The 22,386-nt window shown below is 40.4% G+C and overlaps 1 protein-coding gene across 4 annotated transcripts in view; it reads left to right on the forward strand.

Moving 5' to 3' along the window:
- The first annotated feature begins 2,285 nt into the window (after window positions 1-2,285).
- The window catches only part of cpne7 (copine VII), a 38,075-nt gene continuing 17,974 nt past the window's right edge, over window positions 2,286-22,386 (forward strand). Inside the window, exons 1-11 of one of the 4 annotated variants that reach the window (XM_080302897.1) lie at window positions 2,286-2,571; window positions 3,510-3,577; window positions 3,692-4,022; window positions 9,472-9,654; window positions 9,916-9,990; window positions 14,781-14,855; window positions 19,276-19,359; window positions 19,455-19,544; window positions 19,766-20,158; window positions 20,502-20,561; window positions 21,172-21,305. In XM_080302897.1, the coding sequence (XP_080159023.1) occupies window positions 3,849-4,022; window positions 9,472-9,654; window positions 9,916-9,990; window positions 14,781-14,855; window positions 19,276-19,359; window positions 19,455-19,544; window positions 19,766-20,158; window positions 20,502-20,561; window positions 21,172-21,305 (1,268 nt within the window). In that variant the 5' untranslated portion in view covers window positions 2,286-2,571; window positions 3,510-3,577; window positions 3,692-3,848. Of the gene's footprint in view, window positions 2,572-2,606; window positions 3,421-3,509; window positions 3,578-3,691; window positions 4,023-9,471; window positions 9,655-9,915; window positions 9,991-14,780; window positions 14,856-19,275; window positions 19,360-19,454; window positions 19,545-19,765; window positions 20,159-20,501; window positions 20,562-21,171; window positions 21,306-22,386 lie in introns of those variants that run through there. The other 3 variants (XM_026168291.2, XM_080302900.1, XM_080302894.1) reach the window with 3 other exon arrangements.

Raw genomic sequence — 22,386 nt, forward strand, 5'->3', positions numbered from 1 at the left:
CCTGGAGATTGCAGCTTCCATCACCGGTAAGAAAACTTTAGAATCAATAATGTCTTTGAAACCCTCTAAAAACCTTCCTGTGGACAGAAATACCTTCACTCAGTGGAGCTGCTGGTGGAAAATTTTACACAAATGCACTGAGGGAGCTTGACTAGACTAAAAAAAAAAATCTGAGTGCACCAGACCATGTGTAGAGATCCTCCTATTTGGGTTATTGTACATGCAATGTGGTCAGCAGCACCAAGGCAAGCACTGAATGTGACTGGGGAGAAGCAGCAGGGGGACTCGGAATAGATAATCCATGTGTAAACGCAGGGAACGTCCTGTGAGGTGCTCAACCGACACAGCAGCAGCAGATGGTCGTTGTTTGGAGCTGTGGCATAACAGGGCTCAGGTGTGTGCCCCAAAGCAGACGCTTAATACCACCTCTGAATACCCATGGAAGAAGAGGCAGTGAGGGTGAAAACTCCAGGAGAGATCTGCCTCTGTCGGAAAGCAGCCAGTGTGCGCGCGTTAAACACTGGCCGCTGATCCAGGCTTCTTTTGTCTGAAGTGCTTCACACGTAAAATCAACTTGAGAGCAATGCGTGTGCATTTTTATTTATTTACTTTGAATGAGTAACATGGTGATCATCTCAGCAGAGTAGTTAATTAGAAGCAGGGAGCCAAATGTTTTACATCTCATGCTGCTGGAATGATTTTATTGACCTGCCCATCTGCTTTGAAAGCCTCTCAAAGCCTCACATCCTCTTGATATAAAGACCAGATTTTAATGCGGCGCAAGTCAAATGAAAGCAAAGAATGTTCCACGTATCCGAAGGACATTTTAGCACCGTGAGGTTTAAAAAGCTTTTGGAATAAAATGTTAAAATGTGAAGCCTACACTTTACTTTTGTCATTCACTTTGCCACAATGACTAACAGCCAGCTGCACAAGTTGCTTTCAGACAGCTCGAACTAAGCTCTTACTTTGAGTTCTTACATTTTCTCTGTTTTCGTCAACTGCTTTGTCTCTCACGGCCTTCAGTGCTGTTTTGCAGAAACTCGAGAGCTGATGTTTTTTTGTCAGCGCCATGTATGAATGTTATGCAATATCTGGAAATACATTCAGGAAAATAATACATTTGTGGGTGGACTGTGAAAAGGTCCAAGCATAGACGCAGTGTAGAAACAATACATTATATAACATACACAGCTGTCAAGTGATTGAAAAACCACTCTGTGAATCAATTCATTGTCATTTTTACTGAAGGCAACTTTACACTTGACTTGGAGCATTTGTGCGTGCGTGGACTCAGCACATATTGTTTATTACTTGTGGGTGCATGTGTGTATTTAGCAAAGGTAGAAAAGTCACCTGTCTTTAGCTGTCTGCAGCTTCCACACGGAGATTTGATTGCGATGTGCTGCTGCTGGATGAGCAGTTCTTTTGAACTTCCTCTTGCAGTTTTATGTATGTCTGTTTAAAACCTGACAATACTACTAAAAGGATGAATCTCAGTGCAGAATGAATGGTTTCTGTTGAAAGACGGTCCCGTAAATGGGAAACACGCAGAGGAGGATGGCGAAAGGGGCACTATTGTGTTCACTGTTGACTCCAAAATTTTCATTTCATGTACTCTTCCTTGCTACAGCCCATCAGTTCATGCTCTGTCTGAAACATGCTTAAGGCCACCTTCCCTTTCGGTCAGCCCCTGTCCAAACAGAAAAGCAAGAGGATTGGGCTTCTGTTCTGAAAGCCAGATCTGTGTGCCTGAAATGGCCACTTTCAGGATGGCAATAACATCACAGAGCATCAAAGAGTAGAAAGAAAAATAAAACCGGTAATGTGCCCGAAGCCTGAGCTTCAGCTCACAGAGGTCACTTACACATATGCTAACCACATTATTTTTACCACTGCAGTATAGAAAATAAAGAAAAAACACAAATGCTGCATGCAGTTCAGCTTACATAAAGAAGCGTCTTTCCCCCTCTCTTTTGCACATATTTCAGTGCATCCTGCTCTTTCTATCCTCATAATCTTCAGTAAGCAACTTAATCCTGAGCGGGGAGGCTGCTGTAATAACTAGTTGAACATTTGGTCATAAACAGTAGTATTGTGTTGGAAAACAATCTGAATGGCATATCTGTCTAAATCCTGGTCCAAAATCCACAAAGGCAGCAGAGAATTAGCAGATAGAAATGAGCGACACCTTATGGAGGCGGGTTAAACATGAAAATAATGCTATGTCTGTGTTTATAGACAAGAATTTAACTAAATCACTCAAGATCTACGCACGCCTCCACCTCAGGTTTTGAGCTTCCAGATCCCAGCATTTTCCCACAGCCTCTTTTCCCTACCTCTTTCTTTTATGGACTCGATTTCTAACTGAACTCAAAATAATCGAGTCCCAACGAAAAGCCCATCCCTTACATCAGCAGCTGGACTCTCTCCACTCCCCATCCCTACAAGCCGAGCCTACTCCCTCCTCACCAGTCTAAGCCAATGAGTTTCGGCGGAGAAAACAAAAATCAAGCAGTGTGTTATGGGAGCGGATTAAACAAGTGTGCTCAAGAAGAGAAACAGCTTCAGGTAGGAAGTGAGTCTCCCGCTTAACCCGACTGTAAGCGCAGTTTATCGGTTTGGTGAAGTGCCGCTGAGTTTTTGATCAGCTGCAAATAGTCTCGGAAGTGAGTCAGATGAGCCAGCGATACACGAGGCTGTGAAAGTAGACTGTTCGCTTCACGCTTTAACTCGTATTTAACTGTTGCTGTTATTTTGCCCTCCTGAGCCTTGGCCGGTGTTGGGTTTTGAAGCTTGCAGATGAGCGGTGGCGTTTATTCACCGGGATAAAGTGTGAAGTAGCCGTTTAGCCGCCTTCCGTGTAAATTTCACCGGTGGATTGAGCAGAAGTTTGATTCATAACACGCGCGCGGTCGTATTTGGGAGCCTTTGATGCTGGCTCTGTTTTGAGCTTTCTGGAGTTCAGATTCATGCTTTGAGATAACATGTGGTTTCACAACTGGCTGAGAAAGACGCGTACGGGCGCTGTCCTCGGTGCTGAAAGCCAAGCGCCGAGTGCGCTGCACTTCTTCGTTTGAATTATAAGGATGTGACATTTACAGTGATATTAGAGGAAATTACAGCCCCACCTTTAAAGCATTTAGGGGGGGTTATTAGTTGTGCGAAACCGCCGTGCTCAAGGACACTTAAGCAGGGCGTACGCTGCCCACATTAAACCCATCAAAGTCCTTTCTTTGACTACTACCTGCTAAACCCATCGCCTTTTTGGATCCATGATTCTTTCCATCTACTTTCACGTATTTGCTTGTTGTTTATTAGGAGGAAATGCACTTTAAATCCTTTAAACGCATCAGCCATCTCATATTCAGTTCTTGAAACAGGATAAAATAGTGAAAATACAGGGAAATCTTGATACAGGTGGGCTCTCTCCCCTTTAAATATTGTAATAAAGCTCGTTAGAATAAGAGGTGGCACTCAGCTTGATCATCTTAAACGAATTTTTGCAGGAATTTGAACTAGACTCCTAAAGGCACAACCCTGCCATCTTCATGCCCTCTCTGTCGCTGTTACCAAGGTGAGATGATAACCCTCAGGAGGGGGGACAGCTCTGACAGGCAGCAATAACAGCTTGAGTTTGCTTTGGTCCCCTGACACTCAGCAAGAATCTCTGTTTTTCTTTTTTTGACAGCTGTACCAAGTCAAAAGGGCCCGTCTCCTGTGAGAGTGCCACGTCTTTACCGAGATCCCTCAACCTATCACTGGATTTTTCCATCCCTCAGAGCTACACCACAGCCTCACCTCGCACTGCTTCGCTGGTTGGCAGATCTCTCTTGCCCTGAGCCAGGATGAATGATGTTCTGGAGGCCACCTCCCCTGCAACCAGCCTCAGCGGTCCAGCTACCTGTGTCACCAAAGTCGAGCTGCGCGTGTCTTGCAAAGCTCTGCTGGACCGAGACACTCTGAATAAGTCTGACCCCTGCGTCATACTCATGGTACAGAACGATGGACAGTGGATAGAGGTGAGACCTCATTTTATTCTTCAGTACTGGCACATATACAGGTGAGCCTCTGGGAGGGAAAAGTGTGACTAATATCTCCTCACTTAGCAGTCCACCTTCATTTATTAATCTCCCTGCCTGAGTCATTATCTGCATTATTTCAAGAATTGAAGTCTTGACTCACACATCTAGAGAGCTGAAATATTCAAATGCAGGCTCTTGAGGTGATTTAAATAACGTGTGTTCTTAATGTTCTTAATGTTAATTGCACAGGGAAACACAGAGGAGACTTGCTCTCTTCCCTCCTTGAATCACAAACCTAAGATTAAAGATTGGTCATGTGTGAAATGTTGTAGATTGGGAGTGATATTGCTCTCTCTGTCTCTCTCCAGTCGTCACAAAATCTGTGTAGTCATACATGATCGACCAGGGAGATAAATCTGTTAATGGTTTGGTGAACTTGCAGCTGTTTTATTTTTTTTCCTTTCTTTTTATTTATTTATTTTTTCTTTGCTCTTTTGGAAAAGAGCATGGCTTACACAACAGATGCCTGATTCAGAATTGAAAATGTCAAATGGAGTATACATTTGCAGTCATCACTGTCTGTCTCCACAATTAAAACAACTCGCACACAAATTGTGTTCGCTGCCCTGTCGGATTCACATTATGTGCAGTATAATTCACTTGTCTACATGGGTAAACAGTGGGTTGGTAATTTGCAGCATGATGAGATGTGTTCCAGCTGAAAATGTTTACTTTCTTGGTTTGGTCCCAAGCTGATCTGAAGTGTAGGCAGCGGCTCTCTCATTTCCCTGTTAATTAAGTCATTTAGTTCATGAGGGAGAGCCAAAAGGCAGGTTTCCGTTAAGTAGAGGATGTGTTAATGTGTGGCAGAGGATATCTAATTATATAGATTTTTTTCCCCTGCAACCCTTCATCTAGAAAAAGCCTCTGTTTTCAGGGAAATGGGAGATGATTAACCCTGACAGATTCCGGCCACATGGGAGTCATTTGTTGGAGGTGCGCACATTAATGTTTGGGCTATATGAATGTGGAAACCTCGAGATGCTATTTTTAGGTGGGGACGATAAAAACTTGCTTTGAAGTTGTCTGGGATTTAATTTGATGGGAGGGTGTTACATGAGATGACTGACCTGGGTTCAATGTGGCATGAATTTATGAGTGGCTATTTTTAGCTGCACTAACTGAAGCATATGCTTGACAAAAAAATCAAATAATAGCGCCATCACTACAGCTCTATCTATCTATCTATCTATCTATCTATCTATCTATCTATCTATCTATCTATCTATCTATCTATCTATCTATCTATCTATCTATCTATCTATCTATCTATCTATCTATCTATCTATCTATCTATCTATCTATCTATCTATCTATCTATCCATCCATCCATCCATCCATCCATCCATCCACCCGAGTCTTGACAATCATAACAGTATTCACCAGTTGTCCAATGCTCTGCTGTCAAATCCCTCAGTTCTGGGCGGCACCATCCCGTCTGCAAATTGTTTACTTACGTCAGCAACTGAGTAAGAAGCAGAGCCCACTCATATCGCCACCATATCACGCTCTTCCTATCATCTAAGCTCATGCTGCGTGGCCCCAGTGGCTTTTTAAGCTGCACATATTTCAACTATTACCTTTTTTTACCACCTGCTCACGGGGCAAATTAGGAGGCAGGTTGAAGATCACATGACATGTGCTGCTTTCGCAGATTTTGTCCTCTTCTTACGTAAACTGGACCCTGTACGCTTCTCTGAAAACTAGTTATTCCCAAAACTCGATCTCTAATTTAAGCTGCATGTATTTGTTATGATAAAGCAGCCTAAATAATGCACTGATTATAGAAATGAATTTCCCATGTCAGGAATCTCTTTATAGTTTCTGGCCCCACACCAAAAGCAAACAGGCGTCATGCACAGACTAGCACAAACTACCCTATGTAGCTCTGATTAGCCTTTATCAACAAACAGACTCATCAGACTCATCCCGAATCTGTCCATCCAGATGGCACAAAGAGAGAAAGAATAGGCAAGAAAGGCCAGTAAAGAATAAATAGGAGTAAATGTGACAAAGGAGGCCAAGTCTGAGCTGGTAATTCTTTTTTTCTTTGCATTGCTTGCTTTGAAACAATAGAGCAACACCTGCTTTTTATTATTGCTGTTAGCCATACAGCTTTTCTGGTTATTAATCTAGAAGTCTGACATATGTTTAGAAACAAGTACATCCTTTTCCCCCCTGAATTACTAACCTGGAGCTGAATTACAAAAATAGAGGAAAATAAGATAAAAACTGACAATTGATCAGTTACATTATATTTGTGCAAAAAGTAAGTAAATAAAAATGGAAATGGTTGGCCTCATGTAATCCTCTGTCTACAGATAAAACCCCCACCCCTCAAAAATAACACAAAATGTTTACATTATTAATGTAAATGAATAAAGCAGAGTCGATTATTCACACTGAAAATGTGAGTATCAGAACAAACTCCAATGATTACAGTGTACACAAGACAGGGAGTAACAGGTGGAATGTGACTTATAGCCCTTTAAAGCCTTTAAAGCTCAAAACATTAAATAATTACCAGAAATGTCTTGAAAATTGATTTTTTAAATTAAATCTTCAGACAATTAAAACAAAAGTTTGCATATATGAGTTTTAATTTGTATTATATTTGCTACATCCAGCATTTTTTAAAAATTACTGCTTAAAATTAACAATTAAAATAATTTAGAATACAATTAAAACATTGTGGAAACTCATATACACTGGGCGCTAACAGGTTATACAGTGACTCTGGTGTTTACATGCACATGAAATGTGAAATGTCATCATGCAAATTTCAGCCTAAGAGAACATCTTAAATGTTATCACAAGATCGACAACACTTGCAAGTGTTTGTGTTAAAACTTCCTGCATTTACAGTGAGATTTGACCTGCCCAGGAGGCACGGCAGGGAAAAACAAAACAAATAAACATGCAATGAACACTTTGCTGTCCATAAAGTACATTAGAGCAAAGCTGCAGTTTGCGAGGGAACACAAAGGGCAAACACCGGGCTTTGTGAAAGACTATGCTCTAGACAGACATGTTTGGCAAAGACCAAACACAGCTTTTCAGAAAAAGAACATCATACCAACTATGATGGAAGTGTTATATCGTGGGGCTGCCCCGGTGCCTTAGGGAATGGGCAGCTTACAGTCATTGATTCAAGTAAAAATCCTGCATCATAACAAAAAGTGCTTGAAGATAACATGAGACCAAAAGCTGAAGTTGAACCAGAAGTGGACCTTTCAGCAGGATAATGATCCTAGATGCACCAACAAATCAATAAAGGAATGTCTCTGAAAGAAGGAATGGAGAAAGCGCAAGCAAGAAAACATCTTGCAGCTGAAGGAATTTTTTTTGAACATTGAAAAACTCTGATCTCAGACACTGATTCACAACTGTGCAAAATACCCTAAGGTCATTTCGAGTCCATTTTCTTTCTTTCTTTCTTTCTTTCTTTCTTTCTTTCTTTCTTTCTTTCTTTCTTTCTTTCTTTCTTTCTTTCTTTCTTTCTTTCTTTCTTTCTTTCTTTCTTTCTTTCTTTCTTTGGCAGAAGAATGGCACGCCCATTGATGTTGAGGTTGAATACTAACTTTATCTCTAGGCACAATTTAACATTTTATGTTTGTCCAAATATCAAAAAAGCCTACAATTTTCATTAGATGCACTTATTTGTTCACATAAAAAAAGCACAAAACCCCCATCAGGACTATAGGGACTCCAGTCGAATTATTCGTGCATGGGTGTTTTGGGCCCATGCCCTTCTTTATCATGTAAAGTGGCACCAATAAAGATGCTTCCGAGTAGGTGGGAGGCTTTATGTGGTTTGGGTCTCCTTGGAGGGAGGGCTCAGCTCAAGTTATTCTGAGTCATCCTTATTGTCCTACAATGAAACATTTCTATTCACAAATATGAGTGGGTTTCTTCCAGGTTGGTAACAACTCTGTTTACTGCGTGCGAGGATTCACTGAAAAGGATGACGAGGAAGTTTTATAACTTTCACAATATTCTATTCAATATCGTCGGTGTCCATTCAAATGTCTGAGAAATGCCACCAAGAATAACCTTAAATGTTGATGTATGAGTTTATTCGTGAAAGGCAGGATCTGAAGCTTTCCAAGTGAAAGCAAATTCCTTCCCTCAGTGCTGACTGATGTCTTGTGCAGGCTTTTTAATGATTTCCCATAATGTTCCCCCATGAAGAAAGTGTCACGGCTTATGCACACCTTGTCACGATGAAGACAGTCCATCATTCACTGTGGCAAAGATCATGCTTTAATATAGCATGCAAGAGGAAAGCTTCAGTTCCAATTATGTTGACAGCATCATTATTCTTTGGCATATTATTTATAAAAACCCTAAGTGGCTTCAAAAGGAAGAAAAAAACCATTTTAAATGTATAAATATTATATTGTTCCACAGATCTTGGAAGACTGGCATCACTCTAAAAATCACAAAATGAAGAAATACCTTTCAAAAGACCAAGAAAATCGATTACAAGAAGCTGTTGGCTTGTGATCTGAGATATTTGCTGGATGTTTGTGCTTTGATTTGTAGATTAGATGTATAAAATGTTGTGCGTGATGCAGGAATCACGCTTCTTATTCCAGTTCAGTCCTTCAGCTTATAGACTCTCCCAAAGCGAGAGATGAGAAATGGGAAAACACTGTCAACCGTTTGTAAAGTAATCAAAAGCAAAGTGTGGACCTGCCCCGCTGACAATGAAGAAATGACTTTGGACTGTGTCGTTTGGATGAGCACTTAAACCTTCCTCAGTCCTTCATTTGCTGCTGATAGATCAGTTCCATATAATGCACCTTGGTGGGTCTTTTCCCTTCTGGGTCATTCAACTATTTACACATTTAGCTTTAAGTCCCAAACATCGCTTATCAACGCGCATTTGGTTAATCTTGGAAATTCGTGACAATTTTTTTTCCTGTGTATATTTATTGTTCTTGTTAAATTTACCAGTACTAAAGCGCTGTTGACTTCAAAATGCTCAATGATGATTTGTCCTTGTGACAAATTGGGCAGTGTGGAAATGTTCATGCAACTGTGTGAGAGCTAAATTCTACATCACGAACAGATGGGGCCCCAGAGAGATCAGCTTTTCCTTGTCAGGCAGTCAAAGACAAGCATGGATGTTTCCTCTAAGCTGAGATTAAATGTCAGAGCCCTCCAATCATCTCTCGTATCATCCTCATGACAAACATAATAACGTCTGCCCTTCTTTGTAAAGAAGCTGACTCTGTTTCCTACATGCGATGTAAAACACTATAAGACAGTCTGTCAAAGGGGGGCTTCATTTCTTTACAAATGCATACAGTCTGTCATAATTAGGAACATTAGATAAACTAGTGTTGACATTCAAAAGTTCATTCATCATGTTCTCTTTCAGCTGGACAGGACAGAAGTGATCAAGAGCAACTTGCACCCAGTCTTTGGCAAGGTTTTCTCGCTGGATTACTACTTCGAGGAGGTTCAGAAACTGCGATTTGAGGTTTACGACATCCACGGCACTCACAGCATCGGAACCCGTGATGATGACTTTCTGGGAGGGGTGGAGTGCACTCTTGGCCAGGTAAACAGATGCTGCTGTCTTACTAACCCATTTTTGCCAGCTGTAGCTCCAGATTTGTGGTCTAATAACTGGGATTTGTTGGTGTAAAAGCACTAAAACATGCCCCCTTTTGTCTTTATTGGTAAATGGTGTATATTTGCTGCACCGCTTGCAGTAAATGATTTATACTTATTAGTGATGGCAAAGGCTCAGATCTCTATATACTGCTGTTTGCCGCTGAGGGCTCAAGGCCAAACGTTTTGTTTATCTTGTTCTTTGCAGATAGTGGCCCAAAAGAAGATGGTGAAACCTCTGTTGCTCAAGTATGGGAAATATGCCGGCAAATCCACCATCACAGTAGGTTCCTGACATTGCGTGTGTAATGTTGCTGCTCTGATGAATGAACTAATTTGAACACATAACACATTAGCCCTGTGTTGCTCCTTGGTATCACTGTAGCGGTGTAATTTTATTTTATAAGTCAGACATCTTCTCTATGGTAGTGTCCGTTTTAGTGGCACGGAGAGGCATTCCCACTAAAGCGCACAGGGAAGCAAGAGAATCCATAAGAAATGATGAATGCACAAGAAATCATGTGTCAAATGTGGAAGAGAATAGCTCTTGGTTCATTATCCAGCATCTTATAGTTAACAAGCCAGTGGCGGTAGCACATCAAAACATGACAAGGTAATCACGCAACCCTCCACTCAGGTCGGGAAATACACAAAAGAATCTCATCTTCTCCTTTCTCTAATGAATTCATGGTGGACAAGCTGCTGCAAAGTCTGACAGCGTTATTATCACCGGGCTGGACTGTCACACACAGTACAGATGTTCCCGTGTTTGCGTCGGTCTCCTGCATGTTTTTGGTGTGAGCAAAAGTACAAAGCGTGATTTAAATTCAGCCCCATCTTACACACACAGACAACAAACTTCACCTCCTTGGTTCTCTTCACTTACTGAATACAGGCAAAAAAACGAATCACTCAGTCTTTTGCCAGATTTAGAATTTATTTAAAAAGCAAATGCATTATGAAGCTCTCGAGGGGAATGGTGAGGATTCTCACAAAGGAATAATCTGACCATTTCATCTGCACAAGCGCAGAGAATTCAGTGCACAAGCACAATGCTGAACCATTATCCGTAATGCTGTAGTGGCACACGCATAATGGCATTAAAAACATGCCTCTGTCGATTTATAATAGTGTAGCTCTTCATTATACTTTACTTGCTACGCGTAAAAAAAACAAAACAGAAAATATTCTTACTGTAGCATATTATATGAGACACGATGGAGATAATGTAGGAGGTTTTTTTCTTTGTAAAAAAAACATCCTAGATTTATAGACACATATTTGTACTTCTACACCCCCATTGACATGATGCATTATCAAACCCATGGGACCAGGATTAGGTAACGCACCAGGTATTTGAGGTTACATAATTACTAGTTGAATTCAAAGTCAGACCCCGTGGATCTCACCTCAGACAACGTTAAGATAAGTAAGAGAATGAACTGAGAAAGTATACTTTTGCCATATAGTTAGGTAGTGAGCTCAGTAGATCCACACCAAAAATGCCTGTTAGCATCTACTGTTTGCAGTGTGCCCATTAATGTGCAGACAGCTTGCTGCTGCTATACAGCCTGCTCTATTCTTTACCAAACAAATATATTTTCATTGCTTTTCATATGCAAAAGCATGAGCCTGCTCCTTTCTGTGCTCACTGTATTATTGCCTTATGTATAACAAGCAGCAAAAACCATATCTTCAAGCGTGAGACAGAAGCTGTTTTCAAGCATGACTCCCAGAAAATGTGCAGGGAATCATGTTGGGGCAACGTCTGAAGTTGCCCTTTCCCACGTGAGTGCTACCCCATGCTGTCATGTGTCCTGCTTCCTGGAGGTGTGAATTCACCAGGCAATTAGTGCACTCTTCTTTTTGTGCACTCTTCTCACATATCTTCTGCACTTTTGAACAAACATACTTCTTAATGTTTATTAAAGGGCAGAGCAGGTGTGTTTCAGCTGAAAGCCTTCATCAGTGCAACTGGACTTAACAGTTGTAAAGACAGCTGGCTGGTAAAGGCTGCTTAATGTCGCATCCGACTGCTTCAGACATTTAGGGTCTCAGGCTCAACTCTTTTGGGTGTGAAAATGTCTGTAGCCACAGGCAAATCCTCATTCTAACTTTAATACTATAATCCTTAAACAGCTATTAAAATAGATCACAATCTACTCACGCTATACTACTTAATCTGCTGCCCTGGCAAAGATGGAAAGAGCACACCTGCCTACATTTTTACAAAGATTTTACATGCTAGTTGTTCTTGTCAGGACAAACTGGGTGATAAAAAAAATAAAAAATGAAGCCTTTCCTTCCCTGTCATCACAAGCGTTGTCTAGCCCTGGGCATGCTTACTTTAGAGCCACAGTTCTGGCAATTTGATATAATGTTGCTGCCAGTTTAACACAGAAGCAGAAAGCAAAGCCTTGTGTTCTGTGAGGTGGACAGACAGCACAATGGGAGCAGCAGAAGGTGCACTGTGTTTCTTACAAGCTGAACTTCTTCCTCTCTAAACAAACGTGGAAAGTGGAAAAAAATCTGATAACTAGCACAGCTTTACTGTTTTGTTGTGGTAACGTTTACATCTATAACAATGTAAATTCACAAGTTGAGGTGATAACCTGACACATCAGTAAGCTTCTAGCTAAGGTGTCTCTCCACGCCCTGGTTTAATCCTACACCAAGTAAAAGCCACTCCAAGAAAAAATGCTAATGATCACAACGAGCTTCAACTATTTGTTTTTACAATAAAAAACATAAAATTATGTGCATATGCATGTGCACAGAAATATTACTGTTACAAGCAAGCAGGTAGACTGCAACCTGTAATTTGCATTTACCGTGTAATTTTTTTACAAATGTAAGGTGTCATTTACAGAGTATAAAATATGTAGGCACTGTAGAACAATGTAGCAACATTCGAAGGATTTCAAATAAATAAGAAACAAATCAGTAAAGACTAGCTTTGGAGTATTCTGAAAGAAAGTAGAGATCATTTATACTACAAGCCAGTCATTTTATTATATTTTGCTTCCAGGGAGTCAGAGTTTCTTGTTAGTACGTAGTCTTGAGGAATCATTTCCCAGGTTTTCTGAAGGTCTTTCACAATTTCTCTTTGGAGGCTGCTTTTCCACTGGTTTTTAGTTCAACCTAACTATTTTCAGAGGACTGTTTTTGTTTGTTGAGCCATAAACACTGACCTGTATCTTTCAAGTGCAAAAAAAGATTAACTCAAGGGATTAACCAATATTTTGTCTACACATAACAGACAGCTAAAAGAACCCAACCATTTTTAACTTGTAGCCTGTCACAAAAACACATTTAGTCAAAGAAATGTTTCTATTTCTGTAACTTAATCAACTAAAAATGTCAAAGATAATAAAGTTTGACAGGCACAAAATAGTATTTTTGCACTAGTAAGGTCATTGCTCAGGTTAACACAGACAACTTGGCATATCTTGTAATCATCAGCAGTTTCTCCTTAAAAGATTTAAGGAAACTGGACATGTGGGAGTCAAAATCAAAGGTTTTGGGTCTAAAAAAAAAAGATCTACAGCAGATGAACCTTCCAGTCTGGTCCTTCCAAAGACCTGAGAGATGCATCTGGCCCTTCAGGTGATCCATCTGCTTTTCACTGAAGCTTCATCAGAAATGGTCTCTGTGGATCGGTGGCTGTCAAGAAGCCATTCTTAAAGAAGGGAAACAGGGAGCAAAGGCTGAGGTATGAAACTTACACAAGAATTGGATTGAAAATCAGTGGCAACAGATCTGATGGAGTAATGAATCCAAATTTGAATTTTTTGTTTCAAACCATTATCAGTATGTATGGAGAAGTTCAGGAGAGAGGTACAACAGTGAGTGTCTGCAGCCATCTTTAAAACACGGCGGAGGCTCTGTCACGGTTTGGGCTGCATTTCACTAGGTGGTGTTTGAGATCTTTTCAAAGTTGATGGAAAAGTGCCGGCAGATTTGGATAGATTCTGGATTTCATCATGCAATACCATCCCAAACACACAACCAGTAAAGATGACATGGGTAAATTATCAGTCAAGAATTTATCTCCCCAGAGCTCCACAGAAATTACTAAAGGAGTGTGCGATCATTGTGACAGAAAACAGAACAAAATTTATAAAGTAGAGCTTTGACTATCATTTAAGAAGCCCGGAGAACTATTCCTGAAGACTACTTAAAGGAATGAAAGGAAAGCTTGCCTAAGAAAGTTCAGACTACGTCAAAGGATAAGTGGTGCTCATACCAAATATCCACATCTGTTTGCACGTGTTTCAATAAATGATGGCACTTCTCATTTTCCTAGCAAACAATAAAGAAATGAGGGGTGGCTCTGCACTCTTGTACAGTGCTGTAGTTAAGTGATGACTAACTTTGGAGTATTTTTCTGATGTTTTTTCTTCTTGCATTTTTACTCACTCATTCTTCTTTTCACCTACTGGTTAAACGTTTTACAGGACTTCACTCTAAAATCACTTTCATTTGCAATAGAAAATCAAAACAGTACAAATACTCATTATAACTGATGATAGATATTTGAGTCACACAGGGGCATTTAAGTTTTACAAGAGTGGAATTTTATTTGCCGTGTAATTTGTGGATTTGTCTGTTTAACTTTGCATTGACGTAAACGTCTCTTTTATCCTTTATGGATAGCATTTACGTAGCTTTTAAAAATCTCTTTTCCAAAGAGCCTCACAATGTGTCTGCCCGTTCCCACATTTATGCACATTCACACAGTGATGACAGAGAGCTTTCATAAAATTACTCATCAGGAGGATTTTGAGCTTCGGTGTCTTGCTCAAGGACACTTTGAAATAAAAGCACGATTCACTCCAGTAGCTAATGCAATAAAAAAAAATGGAGCCACTAATTATTGGCGATAGTTTGTTATAAATGCTGACAAATGATATTGTATTGATATTCTGGAGCTTGAATCACGACAGTCATGTTTGCGAGCTTTAAGGTCGTGTTTTGGAAATATATATCACAGTCTTAAGTCACATTTCTTTTAACAGTAATAATAGAAATGCAAACACAAAAACATCACTGCCAAATTCTTTTTCCTTCTAGGTGCACGCTGAGGAAATTTCTGGCAACAACGGATATGTGGAACTCTCCTTCTGTGCCAAGAAGCTCGATGATAAGGTGAGAGGAGTACACGTTTTTGATTGAAACACCAACACAGTTGTTTTATTAGACGCGGTTTAGAAGCATTAGATGGTGAGTAATATGAGAATCCTCCTGTCATGATACTGTATAGGCTAAGAAATCCATCCACAGTAATTCAATGGCATTAAATTTATGCTCACAGAAGGGAATATTTTCTCACAAAAAATCATGCTGTTATATACAAATTATATTAGTATTCAGAATTATTTGTGTTATTAAATGTTGATCTACTTTAAAGCTGCATATCACTGACCTTAGCTTCTCCCGGACTCATGCTGTCAGACTTTGCTGAAGGCATGTTTCAATCAAAAAGAGAGCGGGAGTTTACATCCAGTTACAACTCTGATGATCTGTAGTCACACCATGTTTTCAGGAACGAGCCTCGGGACTCAAGACTCACAGGTTGCCCTTTGATTTCCAGCTCTATTTGGAAAAAAATTCAAATTTTCTACAGCATGTGCATTTATTTTTGGAATTCCACTCTGAATTTTACCGCCACACTGACAGTGAAATTGAACCCGACTCCAACACATGGAGTACAAAATAATAAAAATAAATCCTTGTTGTGAAGTCCATTTTCTCCTCCTCGTAATGGCTGCCCCAAGTCTCCAGTTTCTGTTGAAATGCTGGAGAAACCACTCTAACCCAAATAAATTACTTACTTTTAGAGAAATGATGTGCAGTCACTTGCCACTCAGATGCAAAAGTGTTCATTTGCTCTGAACAAACAATATAGACTGTGATTAGATACTGATTTTATTTAGGAGCAAAGACAATTTAATTTTGGTTCCAAAAATAACCCATATGTATGTTAGCGAGGAGACACCTTTTGAAAGAACTGAACATCATTTATTAAGATACAGAAGTCAATTAATAACCTATTTGGTGATTAGACTCTGAGGAAACATCATAGAAAGTAGTCCCAGCAGTGATAGGACAGGACCCAGTGGAGTCTGGATGCTGATGGTGGTGAAGACAAAGATGAAGACAGACATGCTTGGATGCAGTGACCAGTGTGAGGTGGAGATGGAGAGATGGCGGATTGGGATGTAAAACTCATTTTACACTGTGGGCCACGTAAAGCCCACTTTATCATTTACTTTGGTGTAGATAAGGGGAGATCTTTATCAGCAGAGAAACTGCAAAACTTTTAAGAATACAGTTAAAAATCCCAACAATACATCTTGCTTCACATTTTCCAGTGGGCCTGATTAGAGTCTTTATGGGGCCGATTCTGGCCCTGGGGCCCTATGTTTGACAACCCTTGACTACACTCATGATGTTGACAGGATGGGAAAGGGGAGCACTCAGGAAAGCAGACAAAAGATCACAGATTTTTCTTGTTGAAGTTACATATAAGCTTAATTTTTTAGGATTGTGGGCATAACTTGGTTTGGATATAAGAGACAAGCTGGTTGTAAGAAATTTTCTATCATTTTCAAAACATGCCTCTGAACAGTGCTGGCATCTCTAAAAAAAAATTGCATTTCTTCAGTGTCCTCTGCTCAGATGGGAGGAGATAATGTTGCAGATATTTGTGTTAAAGCTGGGGTAGGCAGGCTGTCGTTGGCATGAGTGGAAACCAAAAATCCATAGCAAGTTTTCAGCATATTGTAATTCAAGTCAGAGACAGAACGAGAATGGAGACTTTGGTCGGTGCCAGCTGTCTTCAGAGCAGATCAGGATAGTGTTGTTGTGGTGCAATAGGTTCAAGGCTTTCACCCGAGAGATGTTTTTTTTAAGTGATACTCATTGGGGATGCTCAATGTAGAGCTGCAGGAGAGGTGTTGTCTATTTTGAAATTGTGGTGTTTTTTATTAGATAGAAAAAAAGAAAAGAAGTTACGACTGGAAACCTTCTTTATATTAATAAGACAATTTTCCCATTCATGAAACTGTAGATACCCCAATCAGCACAATGTATACATTTAACCATTTTCTTCGCAACTGTAAAGATTGCAAAGCAAATATTGGAAAGAAAACCCCTTCCTGCTATTAGCAGGAAGAGACCAGGCTCAGGGATGGGCAGCTATGTACAGCTACCAGCTGGGATGACAGGAGAAAAACAGTGAACACAGAAAGGCAAGAGCAAAAACTGTGGCAGAAGCAAACTTGTAATATTTATATTTACATGTGGAGTCATGTCCCTAACCACATGTAATCCAACATATTGTAGGTTATGCAGGCACTACAAACAGATTCTGGGCATCCTCCAAAAGAACCTCATGAATGCCCTGATTTTTAAACTTCCATAAACTTATCACAGCTTATCAGTGTGGAGCACTTGAATAAATTGCACTGTTGAGACTCAATAAGAAAACCAACAATCAGTATGGGTCAAGATGCTGTAACAAAGGTTTTTATTTCAAGCTGGGTAACTACAGCTCGTATAATCAAGCCTATAAAAAAAACAAAACGTCAGAAGTTAAGGAGTCTCACTATGTTGGTGTGACAATCAGCAAACTGATACGCTGGGAGTGTACTTGGACTGAATGACCCACACTCCACTCAAAGTAAACCCACAACTTCCAGCATAAAATACCTAAAGTAATACCAGTACCACCATAAACATAAAATATTAACAGAAAACAATAACCTCCCACAGTAGGAGCCACAGCACTAAATACAAATAGAAGCTGTTTATTAGCACTGCGCTAGAGTTTACCGAGAACGAGAAATAAAATGATTAAAAGTGAACACTTTGGGCAACCTTCACTGCACCTTGAGACTACCACTGGTCCAGGATCGTGATGAAAGTTCAAAAAAACGAAACTACTTATATACTAATTATTATTACATTCACGCCCCAGCACCCCAGGTTACACATACATCCCTACGGTAAAATAATCCCAGCTGAAACAAGCTAATAAAGGTAAAACAGCAGGAATAAAACTAACCCACCTAATGAGCCTCTCAAAGGGTCAGGTGCTCTCACCTTGGGCCCCTGAATTGTGCCTGGGTCTTAGTGCCCTCCTGCTACAAGTGACAGGATGTCTTCTTAAGTAGTTTTTTAACAAAATAAATTAGCTGTGACAGGCAGCTTGCATATAGCAAATTATCTAACAAGGACAACAGATGATGACTGAAGCATGACTCTTTCTAATGAGCTGCTCATCAGTTGCATCCCCTCAACCTGCTGTAAATACTGAATGTCAGCCCGTTCACGTTGCTGAGCAGAAGGATTAATTAGGAGGTATGATAGATGGTGGTAACTGCTAATGATAAACATTACAGTTATTGTAAACCTGAAATTGAATTTTGACATGTTTGCCTCATGAGTCCATGCTACTGATGCCACTGGCTAGTGGTTGTCATGGCAACAAAGTAAGGATCTTACAGCTCTTTTTTTTTTTGCTCCTATCCCTCAGGAGATGTATCTGGCTAATGTAGCGGGAAATGCATCTTTAACCGTCTCATTCGCTGTACACAAAACTCCCCCTCACCCACTCAGCCGACACAGGCACACAGAACGACACAGACACGCAGACGCACACACAGTAATTATTTGTTTTCCTCCCAGAAGAATCAATTGACCTCAATAATCAGTGTTGCCTCTGCTCTCAGACGCCTGAACTTGAGACTCAGGGGATGATTCAAGGCTACCACAAATAACTATAAAAGATGCAAAATGTTCCACGTGTTTTCAGTTAATTGGGGCATTTACTAACACTGAAAATGGACACAAACACTAGTGAGTTGATCTGAATTCATCGTGTTCATTACAGCCGATCGCCGGGGCTGTTTAAAATGCACTTTGCGCAAGTTGCAACACGCAAAGGAAAGCGCAAATACTTTGCTAATGAACTTCAGCCGTAGCATGTACAAGCTATTTGCTGAAGGAAAATGTCAATACTTGAGTGAAAAATCTATGGCATGACTTAGAAGCTTATAAAAGATCAACCCTTTCCTCAATGATGTCTTATTCAAAAATTCCACCACGCTGCGTCTTCCTGTCCTTTAATCATGCAGACAGTTACCTGACAATTATTCCTCCTGCAATCAGCAAACGATGAATTAGTGTCTGCAGACATTTGTACAAATCACCTGGACAAATACTAAAAGCATACTGAGATATCACAAGCACCCAAGCCCGGGTGGAAATCGTCACAGCTTCATTGTAAACGCTAGCAAACGCTTGAAGAGACTGCAAATTGAATTAAACCAAATCCTTTCTGTTAAATGTGATATTTCATATCTTTTGATCTAACAGACATTGACCTCTGCGAGAGTCCATGAATGAATAAAGCTAAAAAAGAAAACCAGAGAAATACTAGTTTTATAGACTTTTCCTTTTCTGATTTACAGCAAGTAAAGGAAGAAAAATCTTTCCTGAAACTGGTTGTTTCTCACCTCCAGATCTAGTGGGTTAGTCAGTTTTGTCTTCTCTGTTTCTGCAGGATCTCTTCAGCAAGTCGGACCCATTTTTGGAAATCTATCGAATCAATGACGATGAAACCGAGCAACTTGTTTACAGAACTGAGGTAACCTTACCACATTCCCACCCCGGTTTCATCGACAGCTTTTAATGTGTTTCTAACACTTTACTTCTGTTGTTATTGTACTTGTTCTCTAACAGGTGATTAAAAACAACCTGAATCCAGTGTGGGAGCCCTTCAAAGTGTCACTCATATCCCTGTGCAGCTGCGATGAAGACCGGAAGCTCAAGGTAGGGAACGTTTTAGAACTGTGACTGCAAAAACCACAGTCAGTGAGTCAGAAACTGCATGACCAGCGTGATTCAGCTGGGGTCAGCAAACAGGGCAGAACACTGAAAATACATCACTTTGATTTGTATATGGATTTTCTATGAGTATACCTGGGATATATGAATGAGTTGTTGTATGTCAAAAGTAGTAAACAATGTCTGTATGTGTGTGTGCGCCACAGTGCCTAGTGTGGGATCATGACTCCAGGGGGAAGCATGACTTCATTGGCGAATTCTACGCCAGTTTCAGGGAAATGCAGAAAATTTCCAGTGGAAATAAGGTCAGTGAATGGAGAGGTGGAGCAGAGCGGAGGGGAGGGGAGAGACAGCTGTGTAACAATTTTATCCTTTCCCAGTGTGCCTCTGATTTTTCTCTGCTGAAATCCAGCACACATGGAAGGAAAAAACAATGTCAGGCTGCTTTGATATGTTCAAAATGCCACAAGTTGTTGCTTTTGTTCTTTGTCTTTCACTTGCTTTTGTTCAAGGTGTCGTGGGACTGTATGAATCCTAAGTACAAACAGAAGAAGAGAAACTATAAAAATTCAGGAGTTGTCATTCTCACTGACCTCAAGGTAGGAAACTCCTGCAGAAACATGCTTCAGAAGAAGCAACACCCTAGAGAGAATCAGTCAGTGTTTCATTGTCTCAGTTTACAAAGCGGTATAGACACTGCTGCTGTTTCTGTTATTGTTTTATAAAGGGAAACAAGCGGTATAGACACTGCTGCTGTTTCTGTTATTGTTTTATAAAGGGAAGACTTTCCAGAGCATTTTTAATCTCCACTACATTTTCAGCATACAGCACAACATTTTTTTCTTACCTTTATAGCGAACAGATTTGGTGTGCTTTAATGACCTGGTGACATCATAACTTCTGCGGTTTTGCCTGAAAGATTTGTGTTTTTCTGCCTCGCAGCTTCACAGAGTCTACTCCTTCTTAGACTACATCATGGGAGGATGCCAAATTCACTTTACGGTAAATTAAACCGACTGTCTTTAATGACGCTTCGCTGTCACTGAATGCTGTTAACTGCAGCCTAGTTTCATGACTTACATATTGTGCTCGGCACACCGATCATGTTGCTACTCGATGAAGACTTTGGTATGTTTCCTTCTTTCCTGACCTTTTTGTTTGTGCACACATAGCTTTCTTGGAGGCAGTTTCATGAAATAAATTCAAATGTTCTGTAACTCTTGCCCTTTGGTTTGCCCTCTGTAGTGCACATTCTCGCTTTCTGGCTGGATCAGAGAAGCAATGCATGTTAATCATGAGGACTGCTGTGGTAGATGCAGTCCTCCCTTGTTGAAATAGCTAGCTGCTTGGATCTACTGTGTATGGGAGGTGATGCTGCTTCAGTCTATGTGGGCGTAAAAAAAAGAAGCAAGTTCTTACCTCTGATCATGTAATTTATACTGCCATTAGGTTTATTTCAGGCTCCCTCACTCATAATGGCTCGGAATATAATAAGCATTCAAGCAACCAAGTAAAAGTCTTTGCAGGAAGTCAAGTGCCAAAAGAAAAGCTTAACTGATTCTGATGAACTGTTCATGTTGCACACTTTGCAATTTCTTTCTCTTCCCACCAGGTTGCCATTGACTTCACAGCCTCCAATGGAGACCCCAGGAACAGCTGCTCCTTGCACTACATCAACCCTTACCAGCCCAACGAGTACCTAAAGGCTCTGATAGCTGTGGGGGAGATCTGTCAAGACTATGACAGGTTTGTCAATCTTTTGTTTCTCAGAAAAGGCTTTTTGTGGCCTACAGGGACTGTCACTGTCTCCTGTTGTGAAGCAGAGCTGCAGAGTGCTCCTCACATGCCATTTCAGTGGAATCTCTGCCAGTGAAAGGAGCCACTCCATCTGATCCACAGCATTAGGACTGTAATGGAAACAGTGCAGTGTTGAAACAGAAGGGCAGAGAACCCTGCAGGTCATTATAGCTTTGCTCGCCAGTTTTTTGTGACACTATGGGAACCGAGCTATTGACCACCGGCTCCTTTCCCTCGCATTTATTCCTTCATTGAAATGAATTTGGCACTTTTAATTTTCTCTAACAGACGGGTTGCAGTTTTAAGAAAAAAGTCAGCGGTAACTTGCAGCTTAAACACCGTCGTTCACGATAGTAAATACATTTTAATCTTCTTATAGATGAGAAAACTGTTTGTACCTGGAAAAACTAGAGCAAGTAAATTTTTGCCTCTGCTGGCATTATTTATGCATGAGGCTAATCTGGGGCTTGAAGATGGGTCTTGGTGGCAGCAGTCAAGGACACTTATGCAGTTTTGTGGATGTACTCCTTTATGGTCATTTTACATCAGGCAATTTCAAAGTAAACATTAGTTTTCTTCCCTCTGCCTGTGTGCGAGATAGGTGACATTCTGACCTTTTTCACCCTGTCAGCCACCGGCATTTAAATCTTGCAGACATCAGATTTTGATGGACAGAGAGTAATTATCAAATATGGGGATTTCTTTCGAATCCATTCAGGCGTCGTAGATTGAAAAATAAATAAAATGAAGTGAGACTAAAGTGTTTGGGTTAGAGTTGAACCCGGGCCATTGGATTTAGCCTGAGCACCCTGTAAACTAAACTGGCACCCAGTTTAGGCACACTTGTTCTGGCAATGCGAATATCTAATTAGCCAATCACATGGTAGCACCTCATTCAAGTATATAGATGTGGTCAAGACAAGCTGCTGAAATTCTAACCAAACATTAAAATGGGGAAGTGGGAAGTGAGGAAGTGACTCTAAACCTGGCATGTTTGTTGCTGTTGAGTATTTAAGAAAATACTGATTTA

This window comes from Astatotilapia calliptera, chromosome 1 (genome assembly GCF_964374335.1).
Source record: "Astatotilapia calliptera chromosome 1, fAstCal68.1, whole genome shotgun sequence".
NCBI classification, from domain to species: domain Eukaryota; kingdom Metazoa; phylum Chordata; class Actinopteri; order Cichliformes; family Cichlidae; genus Astatotilapia; species Astatotilapia calliptera.